Source organism: Salmo salar, chromosome 13 (assembly GCF_965601325.2).
Source record: "Salmo salar chromosome 13, fSalSal1, whole genome shotgun sequence".
In the NCBI taxonomy this organism is placed as follows: domain Eukaryota; kingdom Metazoa; phylum Chordata; class Actinopteri; order Salmoniformes; family Salmonidae; genus Salmo; species Salmo salar.
In genome coordinates, this window is record NC_138303.1 from 92,279,236 (window position 1) to 92,299,414 (window position 20,179).

The following is a 20,179-nucleotide window of genomic DNA, read 5'->3' on the forward strand; positions in this document are numbered from 1 at the left end:
GTGGCATCTTGTAAGAGCTTTACATTAACTTCCAATAGGATGAATGCCGAGGCCCTGGTGAAATAGACATCCGAGCCATGGTTATGTGGTGATCCGAAAAACCCATCGGGAGAATGGTAGCACCCAACAGCCTATTGCTCTGATTCCTGGACATGTAAAAACGATCAAGTCGGGCTGCACTCACCCTTGCCCCAAATACCTTCACCCATGCATACTGTCTTTTGTCAGGATGTTTAGTTCTACAAACATCCACTAGGTCGAACTGATTAAGGATGGCACTTAACACTCCCACTGACCCTAAATGAGGCTCTTCCCCATATCTGTCTTTCATAAAATCCATTGTACAGTTCCAGTCCCCGCCGACCACCAGCGTTTCCTCAGGCGCTACCTGTGAGAGTTCCTGTCTAAGACACCCAAAGAGAACCCCCCTCTCTCTCCCTGTGTTAGGCGCATACACATTTATAAAGACAAAACCCATGTTGTTAATTTCTGCTTTTACAACAAGCAGCCTACCCCTACACACCTCCTCTGAGGGGCAAATTTTTACAGACAGACCCGGTACAAAAAGGACTGTCACCCCTGCACTAAAATTTGTCCCATGGCTCAACACACTTGCCCCTTTCCACCAGATCCCCAAATTGACTTCATTCACCACATCACTATGCATCTCCTGCAGATACAACACCTGTACCTTTTTTTGTTTTACATATTCACCCAGCACACTCCTCTTTCCCGCATCTCTGGTGCCATTTATATTAAGCAAGCCTACCCAAAGAGTCTCCATAAGAAGTGGGAGAAAAGCCAGCAGAGAAAGAGACCAATAGCAAAGCTCAAAAAGCCACAGTGCCAGAAAGAAACTATTAATCTAAACAGTGTCTGAAGGTAGACCTTATGTACTGTTGTGACCCACTTCCTCAACCTAAACCGTTTCCTGGGTGAGAGGACACCATGCCCCTCTTTTTTCATAGCATGTTGTACTGATCTTACAAACTTTCTCGAATCAGAAGAAAAAGCCTCAAGATGAACTTTTTCCCCCTTGGTCTCATTCAGGAACCTTGTCAGTTCCTTCACCGTATACTTTGACCCCTCTGCTTGACTGGCTGTCAGCTCCGGACCCATTGAGGAGGAGCCTGAAAAAAAGCCTCGTCATCCTCTTCCTCAGACTCACTTTCCTCCTCCTCCTCATCTCCATCTCCCATCCTGACCACTTGCCCTTCCTCTCTGGTCAGGGCCTCCCCCTGAGCACCAGGCAAAGGTTCCTTGGTGTCTTGGACCACACCAGCCTCTCCCCTCCCAACTTCTTTCTTCTCCCCCTTTTTCCTTTTCCACGTGACACCCTCATCCCCCTAGTCTCTTACACTTCACCACTATACTCTCCTCATCCACTAGCATAACCTGACTAGACCAGCCTCATCTACACCACCATCCATAACCTGACTGGGCCCAGCCTCATCTACACCACCATCCATAGCATGACAAAGCTGAGCCTCAGCTACGTCACCATCTCTAGCCTGACTAGGCTCAGCCACATCTAGACTACCATCTCTAGCCTGACTAGGCTCAGCCTCATCTACACCACCACCACTGGCATGACTAGACCCAGCCTCTGCTGCCTGCATCTCATTGCCCCCTGCACGTTGACCTCGATTTCCCCCACTGGCGCTTGTACCCTCACCTTATCTACAGCCTTTATGTGGGCACGCAAAGCTCTTATGCCCCAAATCCCCACACTCAAAACCCCCATAGACTAACTGTGCTGACAAACCCTGCGTAGAACCCATCCGTTTATTATGGATGATTTGATCATCCGTAATAAACGGAGGCAAATTTGCAACTATCACCCTGGTCGAAGGGGTAAAAAGACGCGAAATTGGCGAAATTGGCACCAACACACCCCGTACCAATATTCCACTAGCAATGAGCCTACCAACCAAATTTGCTCTTTTCTTGAACACAACCACAGCTTTGTTCATTCTGGAAGTGGAATGTATAAATTCAGCTCCTACCTGTTCACCGACCGCGAGCAGAACCTTTTCCACCTTAAACCTGTTGGGGCTCGGGGGCAGTATTGAGAAATTTTGAAAAAAATATGTGCCCATTTTTAACTGCCTCCTACACCAACTCAGAAGCTAGGATATGCATATTATTAACACATTCGGATAGAAAACACTCTGAATTTTCTAAAACAGTTTGAATGGTGTCTGTAAGTATAACAAAACTCATATTGCAGGCAAAAACCTGTGAAAAATAGATTTAAAAAAAATTGAATTTTGTGACTGTACTATTTAGTGTCATTGTTTTATAGATACCATAGTGAGAAAGGATTCATTTCGCAACACCTACGGCTTCCACTAGATGTCAACGATCTTTATAAAGTTGTTTGAAGCATCTATGATAAACAGAGAGCAAATTAGAATGCAAGGAAGTTGACATGTCGTCACTTCATTTTTTTGCGCCTGCGCATAAATCTGAGAAGCGTGAGTTTGTCATTATTGTTTATCTAGACATAGGATAGGTTGTGTGAAAATATTACTGATGTTTAACGTTAAAAATGGACCAAAAGATTAATGCTAAACAACGTTTGACATGTTTGAACGAACGTAAATAGATTATTTACTAGGTTTTTTTAGCTTTTCGGCGTGATTTTACAACCCCCCACCACGTTTTGTGGGAGCATAATGAACGCTAACTACTTGGTGTTATTTGTCAAAAGAAACCACATTTGTTCCGGACCTGGGATTCCTGGCAGTGCCTTCTGATGGAGATAATCAAAGGTAAGGGGATATTTACAATGTTATTATCGATATTAGATGATGCTAACTGTATAGCATAGCTTATTGTTCTTAGCATAGCACCCCGTTTATTGCAAAATGTGATTTCCCAGTAAAGTTATTTTGAGATCTGGCCATTCGGGAGCAATTACGAGATGATAATATATTATTCTTTGAATGACAATATTATAATTTACCAATGTTTTCGAATAGTAATTTTGTTATGTTCACCGGAAGCATTTCAGAGAAGAAAAAAATCGGAATTTCACGCTACTGTAAAATGCTGTTTTTGGATATAAATATGAACTTGATGGAACAAAAAATGCATGTATTGTATAACATAATGTCCTAGGAGTGTCATCTGATGGAGATTGACAAAGGTTAGTGCATAATTCTAGCTGGTTTCTGCTTTTGGTGACGCCTGACCTTGAATTGAAAATGGATGTTTGTACTTTTGTGGCTGTGTACTGTCCTAACATAATCTAACTTTATGCTTTTGCCGTAAAGCCTCTTTGAAAATCGAACAATGTGGTTAGATTAAGGAGATGTTTATCTTTTAAATTGTGTAAAATAGTTGATTGTTTGAGAAATTGAAATTATTAGATTTTTGATGTTTTGAATTTCCAGCCTTGTTAGCAATCCCGACTCGGGGTTCATTGCTAACCTGTAGCCCCAACAGGTTAACTCCATTCTCAGGAACACACCTGAAACCATGCCGTAACGACAGCCTCTCCTCCGCACCAGGGGCGAAAATCTGATATCCACTTTGGAGGGGACAATTACATGAAATTTTCTCAAGAGCAATTCCTGAGGGGGACACCAAAAGTAGTGCTGTAACACATAGCCTACATTGTAATATGGTAAATGTATATTGAGGAACCAAAGAAATAAGGTGTTTGCCGTACTCCTAACTACCGGTACCCAAAACTACACAACTAATCACAACAGCAATACCATTGCCTTTAACAAATCTTAGTTCAGTCACCAGTTTAAGTTGAGAGTGGGGGTATCCATGGCATTTTCCAATTATGTTCCTATTTTACAAGTCAAAAAAATTGAGAACCTTTCATAATGTTGCCAAACAAAGACTCAACAAACTTACCTGAGACTCCCTGTCTCTGCCAGTCTGTCCCTGCATATCTGTCCCCAACTCTGCTGTCTGTGTGCCATCTGTTGCCTGCTCTGCCTAATGACATCATTGTGAAACATTTCCATTAGAATTTCATTTCTTTCTTATGAACATTTTATCAACTAGTCTTTGAGATATTAGGCTACTAGGGTTCTTACTATGCGTTTTGGTGTATTGAAAAATACTCTGATGTCCGTCTTTTATTTTTCTGCCATTTTTCTAGGGCTTCGATCTAAAAGGTAGCTAGCAAATGTGAAACGGATTGCAGTGACAAGAGTTGACAGCTGTATGAGTTCACCATTAACACGACATATGCTGCAACCTTTTGTAATTTTAATAGTTTGTTTCATATTGTCTGGCTTCCAACAATAGCTGAATTTGCAAAGCTAACGAGCACCAATTCAGTTTCAGTGGTGTTTGCTATAATCTTTGCTACCCGGGTTAAATAAAGGTGAAATAAAATAAATAAATAAAGTTCCCTTGCGACAATTTAGCTTTTGCAACGAGACCATTAAATATATTTAAGACAATGGTAGAAGAGAGTGTAGTTCTGTTCAGTTTGGACTTCAGTTTATCGCTAACCTTATCACAGGGACTTTGAAGCACTAACTTACATCATCTGCATGCTGATTCCATCTTTGACGACGCCACATAAATGGAATAGGTACTAGCTAGCTTAATAGTTAATATTTGCGCGCTAGCTCTGCATATTCAGCTAGTGTGTGTGTGCGCGATTGACTGGATGAACCTCACGGCAGTTACGTGCAAACTAAGGAACTGGCAGTGGATCAAACCATTGTGAGGCAAAGGGCGGGGGGGTCGCAACCTTTTGAAACTTAAAAACGCGCTATTAAGTGTCTATAATCAGCACAATTGCTTTCATTGCGTATTATTAATATTATTTAAATCACATAGTTATGTTTCAGTGATATATTGGGGGGGACAAATCATATTTTTCCCAGGATGGGGGGGTTGTGTCCCCCCCGTCCCCCCCGGGATTTCCGCCCCTGCTCCGCACTAAGCTGAGAAGCCATCGCACACACCACACCTTCCAAACCCCAGGAAACTAAAACTCTGTCCTCTTCCACCCTAACTTTGAAAAAACCTGTGGATACCGCTAAAACAAATAGTGCATTAACCCTCCACCACAGAAAACAAAAATTGAAAGAAAAGACCAAGGACAGAATCAAGAAAATGTAGGACAGAGCCCTCCACAACAAACTCTCAAATTCCAAAAGAACGAGAGAGAGAGAGAGAGAGAGAAAGAGAGAGAGAGAGAGAGCGCAAGATGGAGAGAGAGACAGAGAGAGAGAGAGAGAGAGAGAGAGAACACTGAAGTATCTCTGTTCTCCTCTGAGGACTGACACTGCATACAGATGGTGAGATAGAGATCTCTCTGCCACTGGGTAGAGCTACAGAGAGAGCCCTGTTGGAGAGCAACATCTCAGGCACTAGATTCTAAGTGCATACGACTTTGTTACATGTCAGTTGATAAGGAAACAACACATCCTTCCTGTGTTTGCCTCCATTAGGACACACTGAGAGAAATGCTGCCAATTACACATGTGCCAATTACACATGTGTGATAGCACAGTGTGATTCTCTACAGTCCCTGTGTATGAATGAAGCAACACAGAGGGCTATGGGACACAGAGCTCTTTGTTTCAATGCTTCCCAGCTGCAGTCACTCAGAAACCTGTGCACTGCCTCTCTCTCTATTACTGTGTGATTAGTCAGTGTAGCTAATCCTCAATTCTAAATGATATTTGATTATATCTGATTGTGCTGTTTGAAGTTATTTACATCTGATCTCTGTGTGAGAGAGCGGAGGTTCTATATGTTGTGGGGAGGGGAGGGGCTGGCTGGCTCAGAACAGAGTGCTGAGCTGGAGCTGCAATGCAGTGCAGCAATGACTCTCAGTGAGTTACGAGTCACTCTCTCTTCACAGCAGCACAACACACCCAGCTATAACCCTTTCTCCCTCCCTCCCGTCTCTCTCTCAGAGGTGAGCGAGGCGACTGCGACCCTTGGCCCCCGCTACAACGCCCAGTTCCCCATGCAGCATGTGCCCGACTACCGCCAGAATGTCTACATCCCCGGCAGCACGGCCACCCTGACAGCCAACCCCCAGCAGATGATGCCCCAGCAGGCCCTGCAGGGCCCGCCACAGGCCATGCCCCAGGTCGATATCCACAACGCTGCCCAGACCCCCGCCAGTAAGAAGAAGTCCACCAAGAAGGACAAGAAGTAAGCCAAACTAACACCAAACCCAATCGCCACGACACCAAGACCCTTTACCCCCATACTGCAGAGCATCCTCCCTCAATAGAAGCCTTGATCTTTCTTTTTCTTATGCCATTCAATCTGATAGTTCAATCTGATAGTCCCAGCGTTGTGGATGTAGTGAGCATATGTCAAAATGTTGGTAGTGGGCTATTGCTGTACTTCTTACTCCTATGGTCATCACAGCTCACTTCAGCAGAGGTTATTGGTTTGTGGTGTATGTGGGGTGGTAGGGGGAGGAAGAGCAGAGAAAAGAAGAGGGCATGAGATGTATTTTGGATTCAGATGGATTTCAGGTACCTGGAATTCATAATGTGATCTAGCTCTGCATTATAGCATTCTAAAGAAAAAAACATCTGATTGTTTGTTTTCATTGAAACTTTTAATGTTTCTCTAAAATGCCAAGTAGTTGCTTCTTATGATGACATGAATTACACTACCTTCTTGTTTATTTAGAGAACTTGCTTTAGCTCTTTAAGGAATGAAGTAGACAAGACGTGTTGCATGATTCATCCTAAAGATGAACCACTGAAGATAAGCCTACACTAATATACATTTGAAGAAAGAGGCTAGCTCAACTTCGTCACAAAAATACAAATTTAATGTGAGAATGCATACCGTGGCATTAACATTTTAAAATGTAAGGTTCATTGTAGTTATACGACCAGTAAGCATACGAACAGATTCTGATTTTGTGTTACTTATAATGGTCACCATCAATGTATATCCAGCTGCTTTTTAAAATCTTGTCCAAGCAGGATTCTGTGGTAACTTAGATCATTTATCCACGATTGTAACCTTTTTCCATCATTATTGGTAGAATCCTGTACTGCGTTAAAACTTTTGTTTAAATAATGTAACAGTGTAAAGGTGATGGATCAGTGTTTTATAAACTTAGAACCAGCATTATTTCGATATTGTATCAGCGTTGTTGTAACGTTGTATTAGGGTTATGCCGAGCTGGCCCAGTGTGATTGGCTCTGCACTGTGGCCCTCTCTAAGGCTCATAGACAGAGTCCTGTGACCACGACCCCAGGGTTGTGGGTTAGGGTTAGTGTTAGGGTTAGACAGAGTCCTGTGACCCCAGGTTTGGGTGTGTGGTAAAGGCATAAAGAGGGGAAAGGGTGGACAGTCTCTGTCCTCTTGCCACATGTACAGTATCTCTCCGGCTATGACAGCCTGTAAATGTGCTCTAATCACTTCTTCAGCCTAGACCACAGGTTCAGTACACTACAACTCCAGGCACTGTAGGACGTTCTGTAATGGACAGTTTACAGGAGCCTCTGTAGAAGCCTTGTTGTGAGTCCAGGGCAATATCAGGACCATGGACAGAGACCACCTCCCTCTCCTCTCTTAGAAGCAGTCTGGGGCACATAGAATGTTTCCAGCCCATTCTTTACCCTGCCAAATCCTCAGCTGCACTGACACTCTGCCCCCATGTAAATAAGACACAGCAAATCTGAGAGAGAGACATCACTCTCTCACCACAGCCACACAGCTGGCTAGTACTGGAATGTTTTGAATATTTTTCAGGGAAAAAATCTGATAAAAAAGAGAAGAAAAAAAAGAAGTGATTCATATGAAATGTATTGGTGTAGTGACTAAGAGTTGAGCAAATTGACTCTACCAAGCTGTAAATAAAACTAAAACTTTCAAAAGACAGTCGTAGTTAGTGGCTTGTGAAATTTTTCGTACATATTTTGGTGTTTTCTCTGTATCACTTTCTTTCTTTGGTCACACCAAACTTTAAATCTTAACACACAACACCTACATGCCTTTTAAAGTGTGATTCCATTTCCCTGCACCTCCTGTGTTTGTGATTTTGATCAATTGTTTATGCTACTGGAATGCCACCCTTGCTCATATGAATATAAATGTGTGTCTTCTAATCCTTTTTATTCTATTGTATTATCTTCCGTATTAAAATGCTTAGCGCTTCTCCCTGTTACACTCTTATTTTATATGCTAAAATTTATATCGCTGTTTATTTCTTTATGGTTTTTGTTTATTCTCTGTTCACTGACATTTCCAAATAAAAATCTCTTCTGAAATGATGTCTGTGTGTGGCCGTCTCTTTAGTATTGGTGTTTTTTTTACTGATGAATGATGCTTTGGTAGCTGGTAAGAGGCAAGGGATTATCATAGCTAATAGCAGCGTCCTTATTGGAGCCTGTCTGTTGGAGTTGACTGAACTGGAGCCAAGGCTCTGTTAGAAGTAATCCGCTCTTTGTTCAGCACAGTTCAGCCAGAAATGATGGAGTGGAGCGGGACCCTAATCCTGTACCTCACACACGCCTAGTCTTTACCCCTTTATAACATTCTAAACCTCAAATGCCTAGTCTCTCCCCCTTTATAACATTCTAAACCTCAAATGGCTAGTCTTTCCCCCTTTATAACATTCTAAACCTGAAACGCCTAGTCTTTCCCCCTTTATAACATTCTAAACCTGAAACGCCTAGTCTTTCCCTCTTTATAACATTCTAAACCTGAAACGCCTAGTCTTTCCCTCTTTATAACATTCTAAACCTGAAATGCCTAGTCTTTCCCTCTTTATAACATTCTAAACCTGAAATGCCTAGTCTTTCCCTCTTTATAACATTCTAAACCTGAAATGCCTAGTCTTTCCCCCTTTATAACATTCTAAACCTGAAACGCCTAGTCTTTCCCCCTTTATAACATTCTAAACCTCAAATGCCTAGTCTTTCCCTCTTTATAACATTCTAAACCTCAAATGCCTAGTCTTTCCCCCTTGATACATTCTAAACTTCAAACGCCTAGTCTTTCCCTCTTTATAACATTCTAAACCTGAAACGCCTAGTCTTTCCCCCTTTATAATATTCTAAACCTCAAACGCCTAGTCTTTCCCTCTTTATAACATTCTAAACCTGAAACGCCTAGTCTCTCCCCCTTTATAACATTCTAAACCTCAAATGCCTAGTCTTTCCCCCTTTATAACATTCTAAACCTCAAACGCCTAGTCTTTCCCCCTTTATAACATTCTAAACCTCAAATGCCTAGTCTTTCCCCCTTTATAACATTCTAAACCTCAAACGCCTAGTCTTTCCCCCTTTATAACATTCTAAACCTCAAATACCTAGTTTTTCCCTCTTTATAACATTCTAATCCTGAAACGCCTAGTCTTTCCCTCTTTATAACATTCTAAACCTGAAACGCCTAGTCTTTCCCTCTTTATAACATTCTAAACCTGAAACGCCTAGTCTTTCCCCCTTTATAACATTCTAAACCTCAAATACCTAGTTTTTCCCTCTTTATAACAGTCTAAACCTGAAACGCCTAGTCTTTCCCCCTTTATAACATTCTAAACCTCAAATACCTAGTTTTTCCCTTTTTATAACATTCTAAACCTCTGTGGTAACTTAAATAATTTTATACATGATTGTAACCTTTTTCCATCATTATTGGTAGAATCCTGTACTGCGTTAAAACTTTGTTTAAATAATGTAACAGTGTAAAGGTGATGGATCAGTGTTTTATAAACTTAGAACCAGCATTATTTCTATATTGTATCAGCGTTGTTGTAACGTTGTATTAGTGTTATGCCGAGCTGGCCCAGTGTGATTGGCTCTGCACTGTGGCCCTCTCTAAGGCTCATAGAGTCCTGTGACACTCTACCCCCATGTAAATAAGACACATAGCCAATCTGAGAGAGAGAGACATCACTTTCTCACCACAGCCACACAGCTGGCTAGTACTGGAATACTTCGAATATTTTTCAGGAAAAAAAACATTCTAAACCTCAAGTGCCTAGTCTTTCCACTTTTATAACATTCTTAACCTCAAGTGCCTTGTCTTTCCACTTTTATAACATTCTTAACCTCAAGTGCCTTGTCTTTCCACTTTTATAACATTCTTAACCTCAAGTGCCTTGTCTTTCCCCTTTATAACATTCTTAACCTCAAGTGCCTAGTCTTTCCCCTTTATAACATTCTTAACCTCAAGTGCCTTGTCTTTCCACTTTTATAACATTCTTAACCTCAAGTGCCTTGTCTTTCCCTCTTTATAACATTCTTAACCTCAAGTGCCTTGTCTTTCCCCCTTTTATAACATTCTTAACCTCAAGTGCCTTGTCTTTCCCCCTTTATAACATTCTAAACCTCTCACATACCATTAGAGTTAATAAGGTACCTTGCAAACTCAGCATGTAGCAAGACCATCAAAGTAAGTGTGTCTCTGCAGCTCACATATCAACAGCATAGAATGACACGTGTGTGGATGAACTGCTGTCTGAGTGATGGATCCTAGTCAATTTCCCCCTCTATACTCAGAAATCACTGTTCCACCCAGATCAGCAGTTCTGTGGGCTCTTTAAATCCATAGCGCTCTGAATCAGACCTGACCCATTTTCAGCCCACATTTAGTCAACTGGGGAATGTGAAGGCAGAAAAACGTCAGAGAGACATGGAACAGAACAGGGCTCTACAGAGAGTTTGGAAGTAGGATATAAACTCAAAGCCATTTATAGTTATTTTGTCTTCAGAAGACCTGCAGGGGAAGGACATACCCTAAACTGTGGACACTTTATAATGCAATTATAATGAATTATATCCTAATGACATCTTTCAACAACTTACATATGCTTTTAAAATATGAGATACATACATAATGCCTTGATATATACAATAATATGTTGCTTGATTTAGGATCAAATACAGTGACCTTGTTTTGGGTGCTCAGCCAGCAAGCTAATCCAATCAGGTAATTTGATTCTATCATAAAGACGTGAGATTAAGGACTTCTTAAGGACACATTTTATGACAATGGCAACCTCCTTTACAGCACAACCTATAAACTTTCATTGTGTAATGAATTCTACATCAGTGGACACAGAGGACGCAGGCATCTCACTGTAGGTCCCACATTAACACTGGCCTGTCTATATATAGCTACAGGAACTGCTGCAATGGCAGACACACACTCACTGAGTCACTGACATAACAGAACCCACTCTCCCAACGATATACAGTATGGGAAGGTGTTAACAATTATTTAACACAGGTTGGTGATACACAATTAGATACAAACATGCTCTTATAAAAGCAATTTTTATTATTATTATATTATTTTCAACTATTGTGAAATATTATTTAGAAAACAATGCAATACACCTCTGTCTTTAGTAAAGCAGTAACATTAATTTCAGAGCATTGCTTTCATGCAAGTCATCAATTCCCATACTATTCCACTTTATCTGGCCGATGAAATAAGCAGAGCACATCTATCTTAATACAACAACAAGGATGAATACCACGTGATATTTCAACAACATTTTTATTACAGTTGTACGACATAAAATTAGCAATAATCCTACAAAAAACTATATTTTGAATATTCTATACCTTGAAGAAAAGAATGCCTCCATGTTCTTAAATCAGATGTTCCTGACTCTCCTGCTGCGGACACAAAATGTCTGCCACCTGACACACTACAATCACTTCAGTGCTGCAGTGGTTGCCAAGGTAATGAGAGAAAGACTGGGATTTGATGATGCAGATCACTATTTCCTCAGCTGCTCATGAGGCTGGGAATAGAGAGGGGGTAGAGCACATGAAAGACTGTGTTGACATCAGCCCTAAATACATGCACAGGGGTTAAATCAGAGTTTCTATGGAAAGTAAGGGGATTGAATGGTTTAATGGAGAGAAGAACACAATAAGGTAAATCGAGAAAAACATCTGCAATTTATTTTTTATATGAATGTAAGACTGTATAGTAGGCTAAACTAATGTTAAGTTCCTTGCAACTATATGTACCATAGATGAGGGAAAGTCTATCTCTATCAACTCAGAACCAAACTGAACTACAGTTATAGACTAATAGAATAGAGTTTGCAGTCATCTTTGTTCCTCTCTCTCTCTTCCTCCTCCACAGTCTCACCATAAACACCACAGAAAAGCAATGTCAAACAGCAGGACGGTGTTCTTTCCCCAGAAACCCTTAAATCCGGGTCCCGTGTATACAAATTGAGAAACATTCCCCTCATCGGAGGACTGGAGGGGTTGTTGTTGTAGGGGCTGAGTGAACCAACCCCACAAACACAGTGGGGTGAAGTTAATCAAATCAAAGTTTATTTGTCACGTGCGCCGAATACAACAGGTGTAGGTAGACCTTACAGTGAAATGCTTACTTACAGGTTCTAAAAAAATAGTGCAAAAAAGGTATTAGGTGAACAATAGGTAAGTAAAGAAATAAAAACAACGGTAAAAAGACAGTGAAAAACAGTAGCGAGGCTATATACAGTAGCGAGGCTATAAAAGTAGCAAGGCTACATACAGACAGGCTGATTGAGGTAGTATGTACATGTAGATATGGTTAAAGTGACTATGCATATATGAGAGATAGGAGCTACTCTTGTGGACTACAAAGGGCTTATGAGTGAAATGACGTGGTAATAATATGGTTGAGTCAACAAGAGACAGACAGAAGGAAAGTTGCATCAGTATATTGAAGATACTGTAGTGACTGTAAAAAAGATCAAGGGAAAGTACAAAAGACAAAAGTTAATCATTGCAAGGCTTTGGTATGATAATTACTAGGTTGTGAAAAAACACCGTAGCAATTATTTTGATTGCAGTACTCTACATATGCTTAAGTAAATTAAACAAAGAAGTTGAACTATCCCTAAGTTGTTCCTGTTTCTGGCAAGTCTTTCAGCAGCAGCATTCAAGAGTACATCCCTTAAGCAGCTTTAACATGAGTGGTCAGTGAGGGGAGGGTGTTAAGGCCTGAATGAGGACTACTGGTGCTGCTGCTGGGAGGTCACCCTCTCCCAGGGAAAATCCCATCCCCTGCTCCTCCTAAGCACCCTGCTGGGAGGTCACCCTCTCCCAGGAAAAATCCCATTCCCTGCTCCTCCTACATTACATGTCATTTAGCAGACGCTCTTATCCAGAGCGACTTACAGTAGTGAGTACATACATTTCATTTTCATTTCATGCATTTTTTTTTGTTGTTGTTGATTTTTTGTACTGGCCTCCCGTGGGAATCAAACCCACAACCCTGGCGTTGCACACACCATGCTCTACCAACTGAGCCACAGGGAAGGCCAACGCACCCTGCTGGGAGGTCACCCTCTCCCAGGGAAAATCCCATTCCCTGCACCTCCTATGCACCCTTGTAACGGTTGTCGTAGGAAGTGGACCAAAATGCAGCGGGTACGTGAATGCTTATATTTATTTTATTACAAACACCACACAAAAACAACAAAACAAAAAAACGAACGACAGCTAACAGTTCTGCAGGCTAGACATAGCAGTGCACGAATACAACTTCCCACAAAGGGACAGGTGAAAACAGGCTACCTAAGTATGACTCTCAATCAGCAACAACGGTGCACAGCTGTTCCTGATTGAGAGCCATACCAGGCCAACACAAAGAAATACACAACATAGATAGAACCTAGAATACGACACATAGAACATAACCCAAAAACCCCGGAATACTCTAACCAAATACCCCTCTACATAAACACACACCCCGAACCACATAAAACAAATACCCCCCTGCCACGTCCTGACCAAACTACAATAACAAATGACCCCTTTACTGGTCAGAACGTGACAACCCTGCTGGGAGGTCACCCTCTCCCAGGGAAAATCCTATTCCCTGCTCCTCCTAAGCACCCTGCTGGGAGGTCACCCTCTCCCAGGGAAAATCCCATTCCCTGCTCCTCCTAAGCACCCTGCTGGGAGGTCACCCTCTCCCAGGAAAAATCCTATTCCCTGCTCCTCCTAAGCACCCTGCTGGGAGGTCACCCTCTCCCAGGGAAAATCCCATTCCCTGCTCCTCCTAAGCACCCTGCTGGGAGGTCACCCTCTCCCAGGAAAAATCCTATTCCCTGCTCCTCCTAAGCACCTTACAGAGAGTAAGACTGAGACTGAGACTGGGACTGCATTAAAGGATCAGGGCAGACAGATAATTAACACAGCCAGCAGCTGCTGCAGTGCTAATCCTTCCATTTACACACTGTCGGGGCCATTAATCTGGCAATCAAATATGCTGATGCTCTGATAAAATGTATGGATAATGAAGGACATCTTTTTGTTGAGGGGTTTAGATGGGGGGTTGTCTATAATGCACACTACAACACCCTCCACCCATCTCCACAACAACTGTAATTTAGTATGCGTAGTCTAATTCCTCACTGAAGAACCCCCTCGTGGATATTTTGGTGCATGCTTCTAAAGAGTTTCCATGTGGTGGTTACATCAGTCACTGACAAACATTGAGAGGAAGAGCCACTCCCAATGCCCTTCATTTTACCCTTCCTTTCTATCATGGGGCTCCCCCCTCTTCCACCCCTCATTTAGGAGTGTGCCCAGTAATCTGTCTGTTACCAGGCAGACTTACACTTCTTTTGTCAACAAAGTCGTGTGACTTCATTGGTCATTGCCTGGTGTCCTTGGCAACAGCTTAGTAATGTCTTCCCCAACCCGGCAACACCCATACAAATTTCACAGGGCAGATGTCCTGTTCAGACCACAGTCTCGTGCCATTGGTCACCCTCCTTAGAAAAGGTAAACTATTCCGTTTCCTCTGGTCATTATGGTGAGGAAAGGCCAGCTGACCAATAACACTTGGTGTGGTCATTGGTTTAGAATGACCATGCTCCAGAGGACAGTCCTGCCATATCCACAATACAATCTTCAAACTATGGACTAGTTTTATTTCTGTCTTAATAGACAATGCATTTATATACCTCCACTTTCACCAAAAGATTATTCAATGGTATACGTTATATATCAGGCTTCATATACTGTTGTTTTGCATCCAGTCTCAATGACTATAATATTAGAAAGAGACTGGTCCGTGAAAGCATGGGACAAAAAGCATCGTAATGCACAAACACAGGTTGACACCTAGAATGCCTGAGGTCTATCCCATTAGACAGACTGAGGCATGGGCTTGTGTACGCTCCTGGTGCTGGAATAGAAGCAGTGTTTGCCAACACACACAGTGTTGCTGTGGCTCCTTGTTCTGGGAGGGAGGCAGCCCCCCCCCCCCCCCCCTTCCCTTCTAGCCCCAGTCACACAGTAAACACAGAAGCACAGCCTTCCCTGCAAGGATGTGAAAAACCCCACTGCAGCTGCAGTTGTCATGGAAACAGGGCTGTCGACTTAGGTCTCCCACCAGCTGAGGATAACAGGATTGATCATCCTGCAGAATCCGGGTCAGAGTTTAAACACAGACCAACAAAATCCTACACCGAGGCTGTGTTTGTGTGAGTGTACACAGAAAGTGTAATAATTGTGTCAGTGTTACATCAGCTCTGCTTCACACTAGAATGCTGTTGCCTACCAGTACCACCAGCTCTCTTGGCCTAAGTAAACCAAACAGCCTCCCACTCTCTATACCTCGATTTAACCCTTTTCTGTCGTTACCACCTCCTCCTGCTCACTGTGTCATTGCTTTATACGTAATCGTTACTACCTCTCCTCTACCATTCTCTCTCTTCATTTCCTTCCCCTTTCTCCTTCTCCCTGGTCTGAGTCTTCATCCCCCTCTAATATTTATGAAGCATGGTGGTTTTGCAGAAAGAAGGGGGAAAGATGTAGTTCATCCAACATCCGCATCCCCCCACTCCCGCTCCACCGTTGCCACGGCAACCCCATCATTCCTCAACCTACATTCGGATTTGTTATCAATGACCTAGACTGTGTACTGCCTTTGTTCTGAACGATACAGCTACGGAGGAGAGAGGGAGGAAAGAAGGGTTGACCTGTTGTGTAAGCTCCACCTGTGAAACAACATGCCTCTGCATCTGAAAAACCCTCCGCTATCATCCTGATCACCTACCAACTCCCTCTTCATCTAAATGAATAAAGATTGTCAAATTCCATCCGTCTCTCACTCTTCTTTAACCCTGCTGTCTAGCATTCTTTTCCCTGTTCCCCAGGAAGGAATACATCACAACAGTGCAACGTCTCACACAGTAAGAAGATTACTGCCTCACTTGGCTTCTTCACCTTTCTTCATGACCCTGCTCTATTGTCTAGGTCCACTCTGCCTCTGTCTTCTCCCCGCTGTCTTTGTCCTATGATTCCGTCATTTTATTTGAATCAGTGGACTCCACACACAAGCATACATTCACACTTACATGAACACACAGACACACAGACACATACAACTCACAATGAGAGCCATGAATCACTCGTTGTGTTTGTATTCATAGTCATGAACGTGAACACAAGCACACGCCCTGAAGCACAGTGCGCTGGGGAGGCTAGACTAGTCAGAGCCAGGTAACTATAGCAACAGACACAGTGAGGAGATGTCATGCTTCCTGATGGCCTATTAAACCATTTGCAGGGTAAATGGGGGAAGGGGGTTTCTGCAAATTCACTGTGCAAATAGTGTTGGTATTTTACAAACATACATTTTGTTTTGCTCTTTGATGGAACCACATTGAAAAAACAATATGTCCACCATGCTTTTCCTCTGCATCTCATGGGGGTTAAGCCTCAAGATGAATAAAATACTAATGAAGTAATAAATCACAAACAGGCTGTTTTATTTCTAGGGGTTCAATGAGCAGATTGTAACTCAGGTTAAGGTCATCTCCCATTAACAATGCAGACCGTACGTCCTTAAGCTTTAGAGTAAATTATGCTGTTTCTTTTTCCATTTTTCCATATTTTTTCACTATTCTATATTATGTAGTGTTGTTTATATTATGAGCATTTTGTTGTTTGCTTCTTTAGTAATTTTAGTAAATTCTGTGAGCTGTGTATTAGGTCAATGTGCATGAGCAATTTGTGAGTTTGTTTTATATAGGTTGTGCAGTGTTTTCTCTGAACTGAACAGATGTAGGTTGGCAGGGTGGGGGTCAGTAAGAGGATGAGTAGTCAGTAATTTACTAGATAATCATTCAGTCCCAGGAGAAATGAGCTGTTGTTTGTCCCAGGCTCCAGTCCTGTTTATCTCCACCCTCACCGGATTCCCACCCTGTCTTTAAAGCTTCAGATCCATCTCCACTCATCAGGGTGGGCTGACTGGTAGGGGCTCAGCCAGGGCAGACAGAGTGATGCAGGGGAAGACATGATCACTGCCCTGGGCTCTCACATACGTACATGCAGACACTGTACAGTGTAGTAAACATACAGACACACATTTCCAGTGAGGCAGGGAGACTCACTGCCTGGAGGGCTGAGGGGAGTCTGTAGTCCAGGCAGCACTGTGACCCATGCCAGTGTCTGTCACATCAATAACATCAACCAGGGCATCAGAGAGACATGAGAAATGCCCCAAATACGCACATGCATATAGAGTTGACAGAGCTGGTGTCACGTCCTGACCCTTGTAAGATGTCATTTTCTATAGTAGAGTGGCCACGGCGTGACAGGGGGTGTTTTTGGGTGGTTTTGTTGTTATTCTGTTTCTATGTGGGTTTTCTAGGTTTCTATTTCTATGTTGGGGTTGTTGGGATGATCTCCAATTAGAGGCAGCCGGTCCTCGTTGTCTCCATTTGGAGATCATATTTAAGTAGGGTGTTTTTCCACTTGTGGGTGTGGGTTGTTAAATTTGAGTAGTGTGTATTTCTCTCTGCGTCACGGTTTTGTTGTTTTGTTGTTTCAAGTATTTGGTTATTGCAACGTTTCACGGTATAATAAATATGTGGAACTACAACCATTCTGCACTTTGGTCCGATCCTTTAAACAGCCGTGACAGCTGGATTCCTAGAGGTAGAGAGAGGGGGGTAGGGAGGGATGAGGGATGGAGGGAGGGTTGAGGGGACAGAGCACATGAGAAACAGAAAACAGATAAGTAGACACATTCTTGTTAAACACACATGCAGACAAAAAAGAGACACAATGAGTAAATACAAAATACAGACAGACAGACACATATGCACACATATCCAGGATACAGGTAAACAACTGTATCCACTAGGTACTCTTACTGACAGTTGTGGCTGCTTTGTGTGATGTATTGTTATCTCTACCTTCTTGCCCTTTGTGCTGTTGTCGGTGCCCAAAAAATGTTTGTACCATGTTTTGTGCTGCTATCATGTTGTGTTGCTACCATGTTGTTGTCATGTTGTGTTGCTACCATGCTGTGTTATGTGTTGCTGGCTTGCTATGTTGTTGTCTTAGGTCTCTCTTTATGTAGTGTTGTGTTGTCTCTCATGTTGTGATGTGTGTTTTGTCCTATATTTATTTTCTCTTTATTTTCTATTTTTAATCCCAGGACCCCGTCCCCGCAGGAGGCCTTTTGCCTTTTGGTAGGCCGTCATTGTACATAAGAATTTGTTCTCAACTGACTTGCCAAGTTAAATAAAGGTTAAATAAATAAAATAAAGATATGTTGCTTATCTGGAGATGTGTCTGTGAGGTGTTGAGGGTTCTGATGGTGCTGTACGGTGTGTTCTCAGGATCAGCCCATGGCGTAATTGAGGTGTCATGCTGACAGGAGAGTGACAGCTTGCTAAGATTAGCTGGCACCCTGGTAAGTCTCCGTGTTAATGAGCGTGGCCCTGTGATTCCACGCGGTGTGTTTTACATGCTACCGTGAAATCTCTCATCACTAGCATATGTACACGATTACAGTCTCCGCCACTAATGAGCAGGAGACAGAGACTGACAGTTGTCTGGGTTTGAGGTGAGGGCATCCTCAGAGCATCAGAACTATACTCAGGGATAGCTGAGGAGAGAGGCTGTGCTATCTGAAAGGTTACTGTGCTCCTATCAATATTAAAAACATGCTAAAATATCCTGTACAATAGTTACAAGATTATATTTGATAAAGATTGTTATGATTATTATGTTTTATTTCGGGAAACGGGGATGAAGGTTAACTGGTAGGTGTTGTCCTCCATATTAGCACAGCATCGCCCTGCTCAGGCTCTTTCAGTCTAGGGTTGTCATTGTTTTCTATTGACTTCCTTTAATTGAGGCTATCTTACAGACAGAGGGGTAAAATGTAGATTGTGACTCCTTCAGGGGTAACTTGTTCTACCTGGAGACATAACACACCCTCCTCCAATCAGAGGACAATGGAATGCAGCCCTTCCCCGATAGGTCCACACAGCCCCCTGGCTCATTACAGTATTGATGGGTGGGTTAGCGATGGGGGCAGGGGTGGAGGGAAGGAGCGTATTTGTGTGTCTGTTTGGGGGACAGAGGGTGGGGGTAGGTGGGTAGCTGTCTGTCTGATTCGAATCTGACCTGTCTTTTAGTAATAAGAACCAATTAACTTGTTATTTACTGATACAATAGCTAGACAATAGTTAACTTGTTATTTACTGATACAATAGCTAGACAATAGTTAACTTGTTATTTACTGATACAATAGCTAGACAATAGTTAACTTGTTATTTACTGATACAATAGCTAGACAATAGTTAACTTGTTATTTACTGATACAATAGCTAGACAATAGTTAACTTGTTATTTACTGATACAATAGCTAGACAATAGCCTCCAGCATGATTGGTTCTGGGTCTGGTCTGTATTCAGAGAGGGCTACAAACCATTTCAGGCATATTGCCTCCTCTACAGACACTTGAGCAGCCTACTGTAACCCAGCAGACAGATGGAGAGAAGTCTTTATGCAGACTGTTCAACCGAATATAACTGACTCAATAAAACAATTCCTATTTTTTTTCTGTGAAAACTTTTTTGTTGAATATGATGGACTCAATACAATTCTGTCTGTCTGTCTGTCTGTCTGTCTGTCTGTCTGTCTGTCTGTCTGTCTGTCTGTCTGTCTGTCTGTCTGTCTGTCTGTCTGTCTGTCTGTCTGTCTGTCTGTCTGTCTGTCTGTCTGTCTGTCTGTCTGTCTGTCTGTCTGTCTGTCTGTCTGTCTGTCTGTCTGTCTGTCTGTCTGTCTGTCTGTCTGTCTGTCTGTCTGTCTGTCTGTCTGTCTGTCGCAGTGATTTTCAATCAGCCCTCTCTCTCTCTGCCCGGCCAGGGATGTGAGTTATCCGATTCAACATTTTCAGAGTTTTACCATTTAATTTCACATCATGGTCTTTATGTAT

General features: G+C 42.4%; 1 protein-coding gene across 15 annotated transcripts in view; it reads left to right on the forward strand.

The window, feature by feature from the left end:
* Positions 1-8,237, forward strand: part of LOC106594404 (protocadherin gamma-C5) — a 56,780-nt gene extending 48,543 nt beyond the window's left edge. For all 15 annotated transcript variants that reach the window (XM_045692369.2, XM_045692375.2, XM_045692368.2 and 12 more), the window contains one exon: positions 5,904-8,237. In XM_045692369.2, coding sequence (XP_045548325.1) covers positions 5,904-6,151 — 248 coding nt within the window. In that variant the 3' untranslated portion in view covers positions 6,152-8,237. The remainder of the gene's footprint in view (positions 1-5,903) is intronic.
* Positions 8,238-20,179: the final 11,942 nt, after the last annotated feature.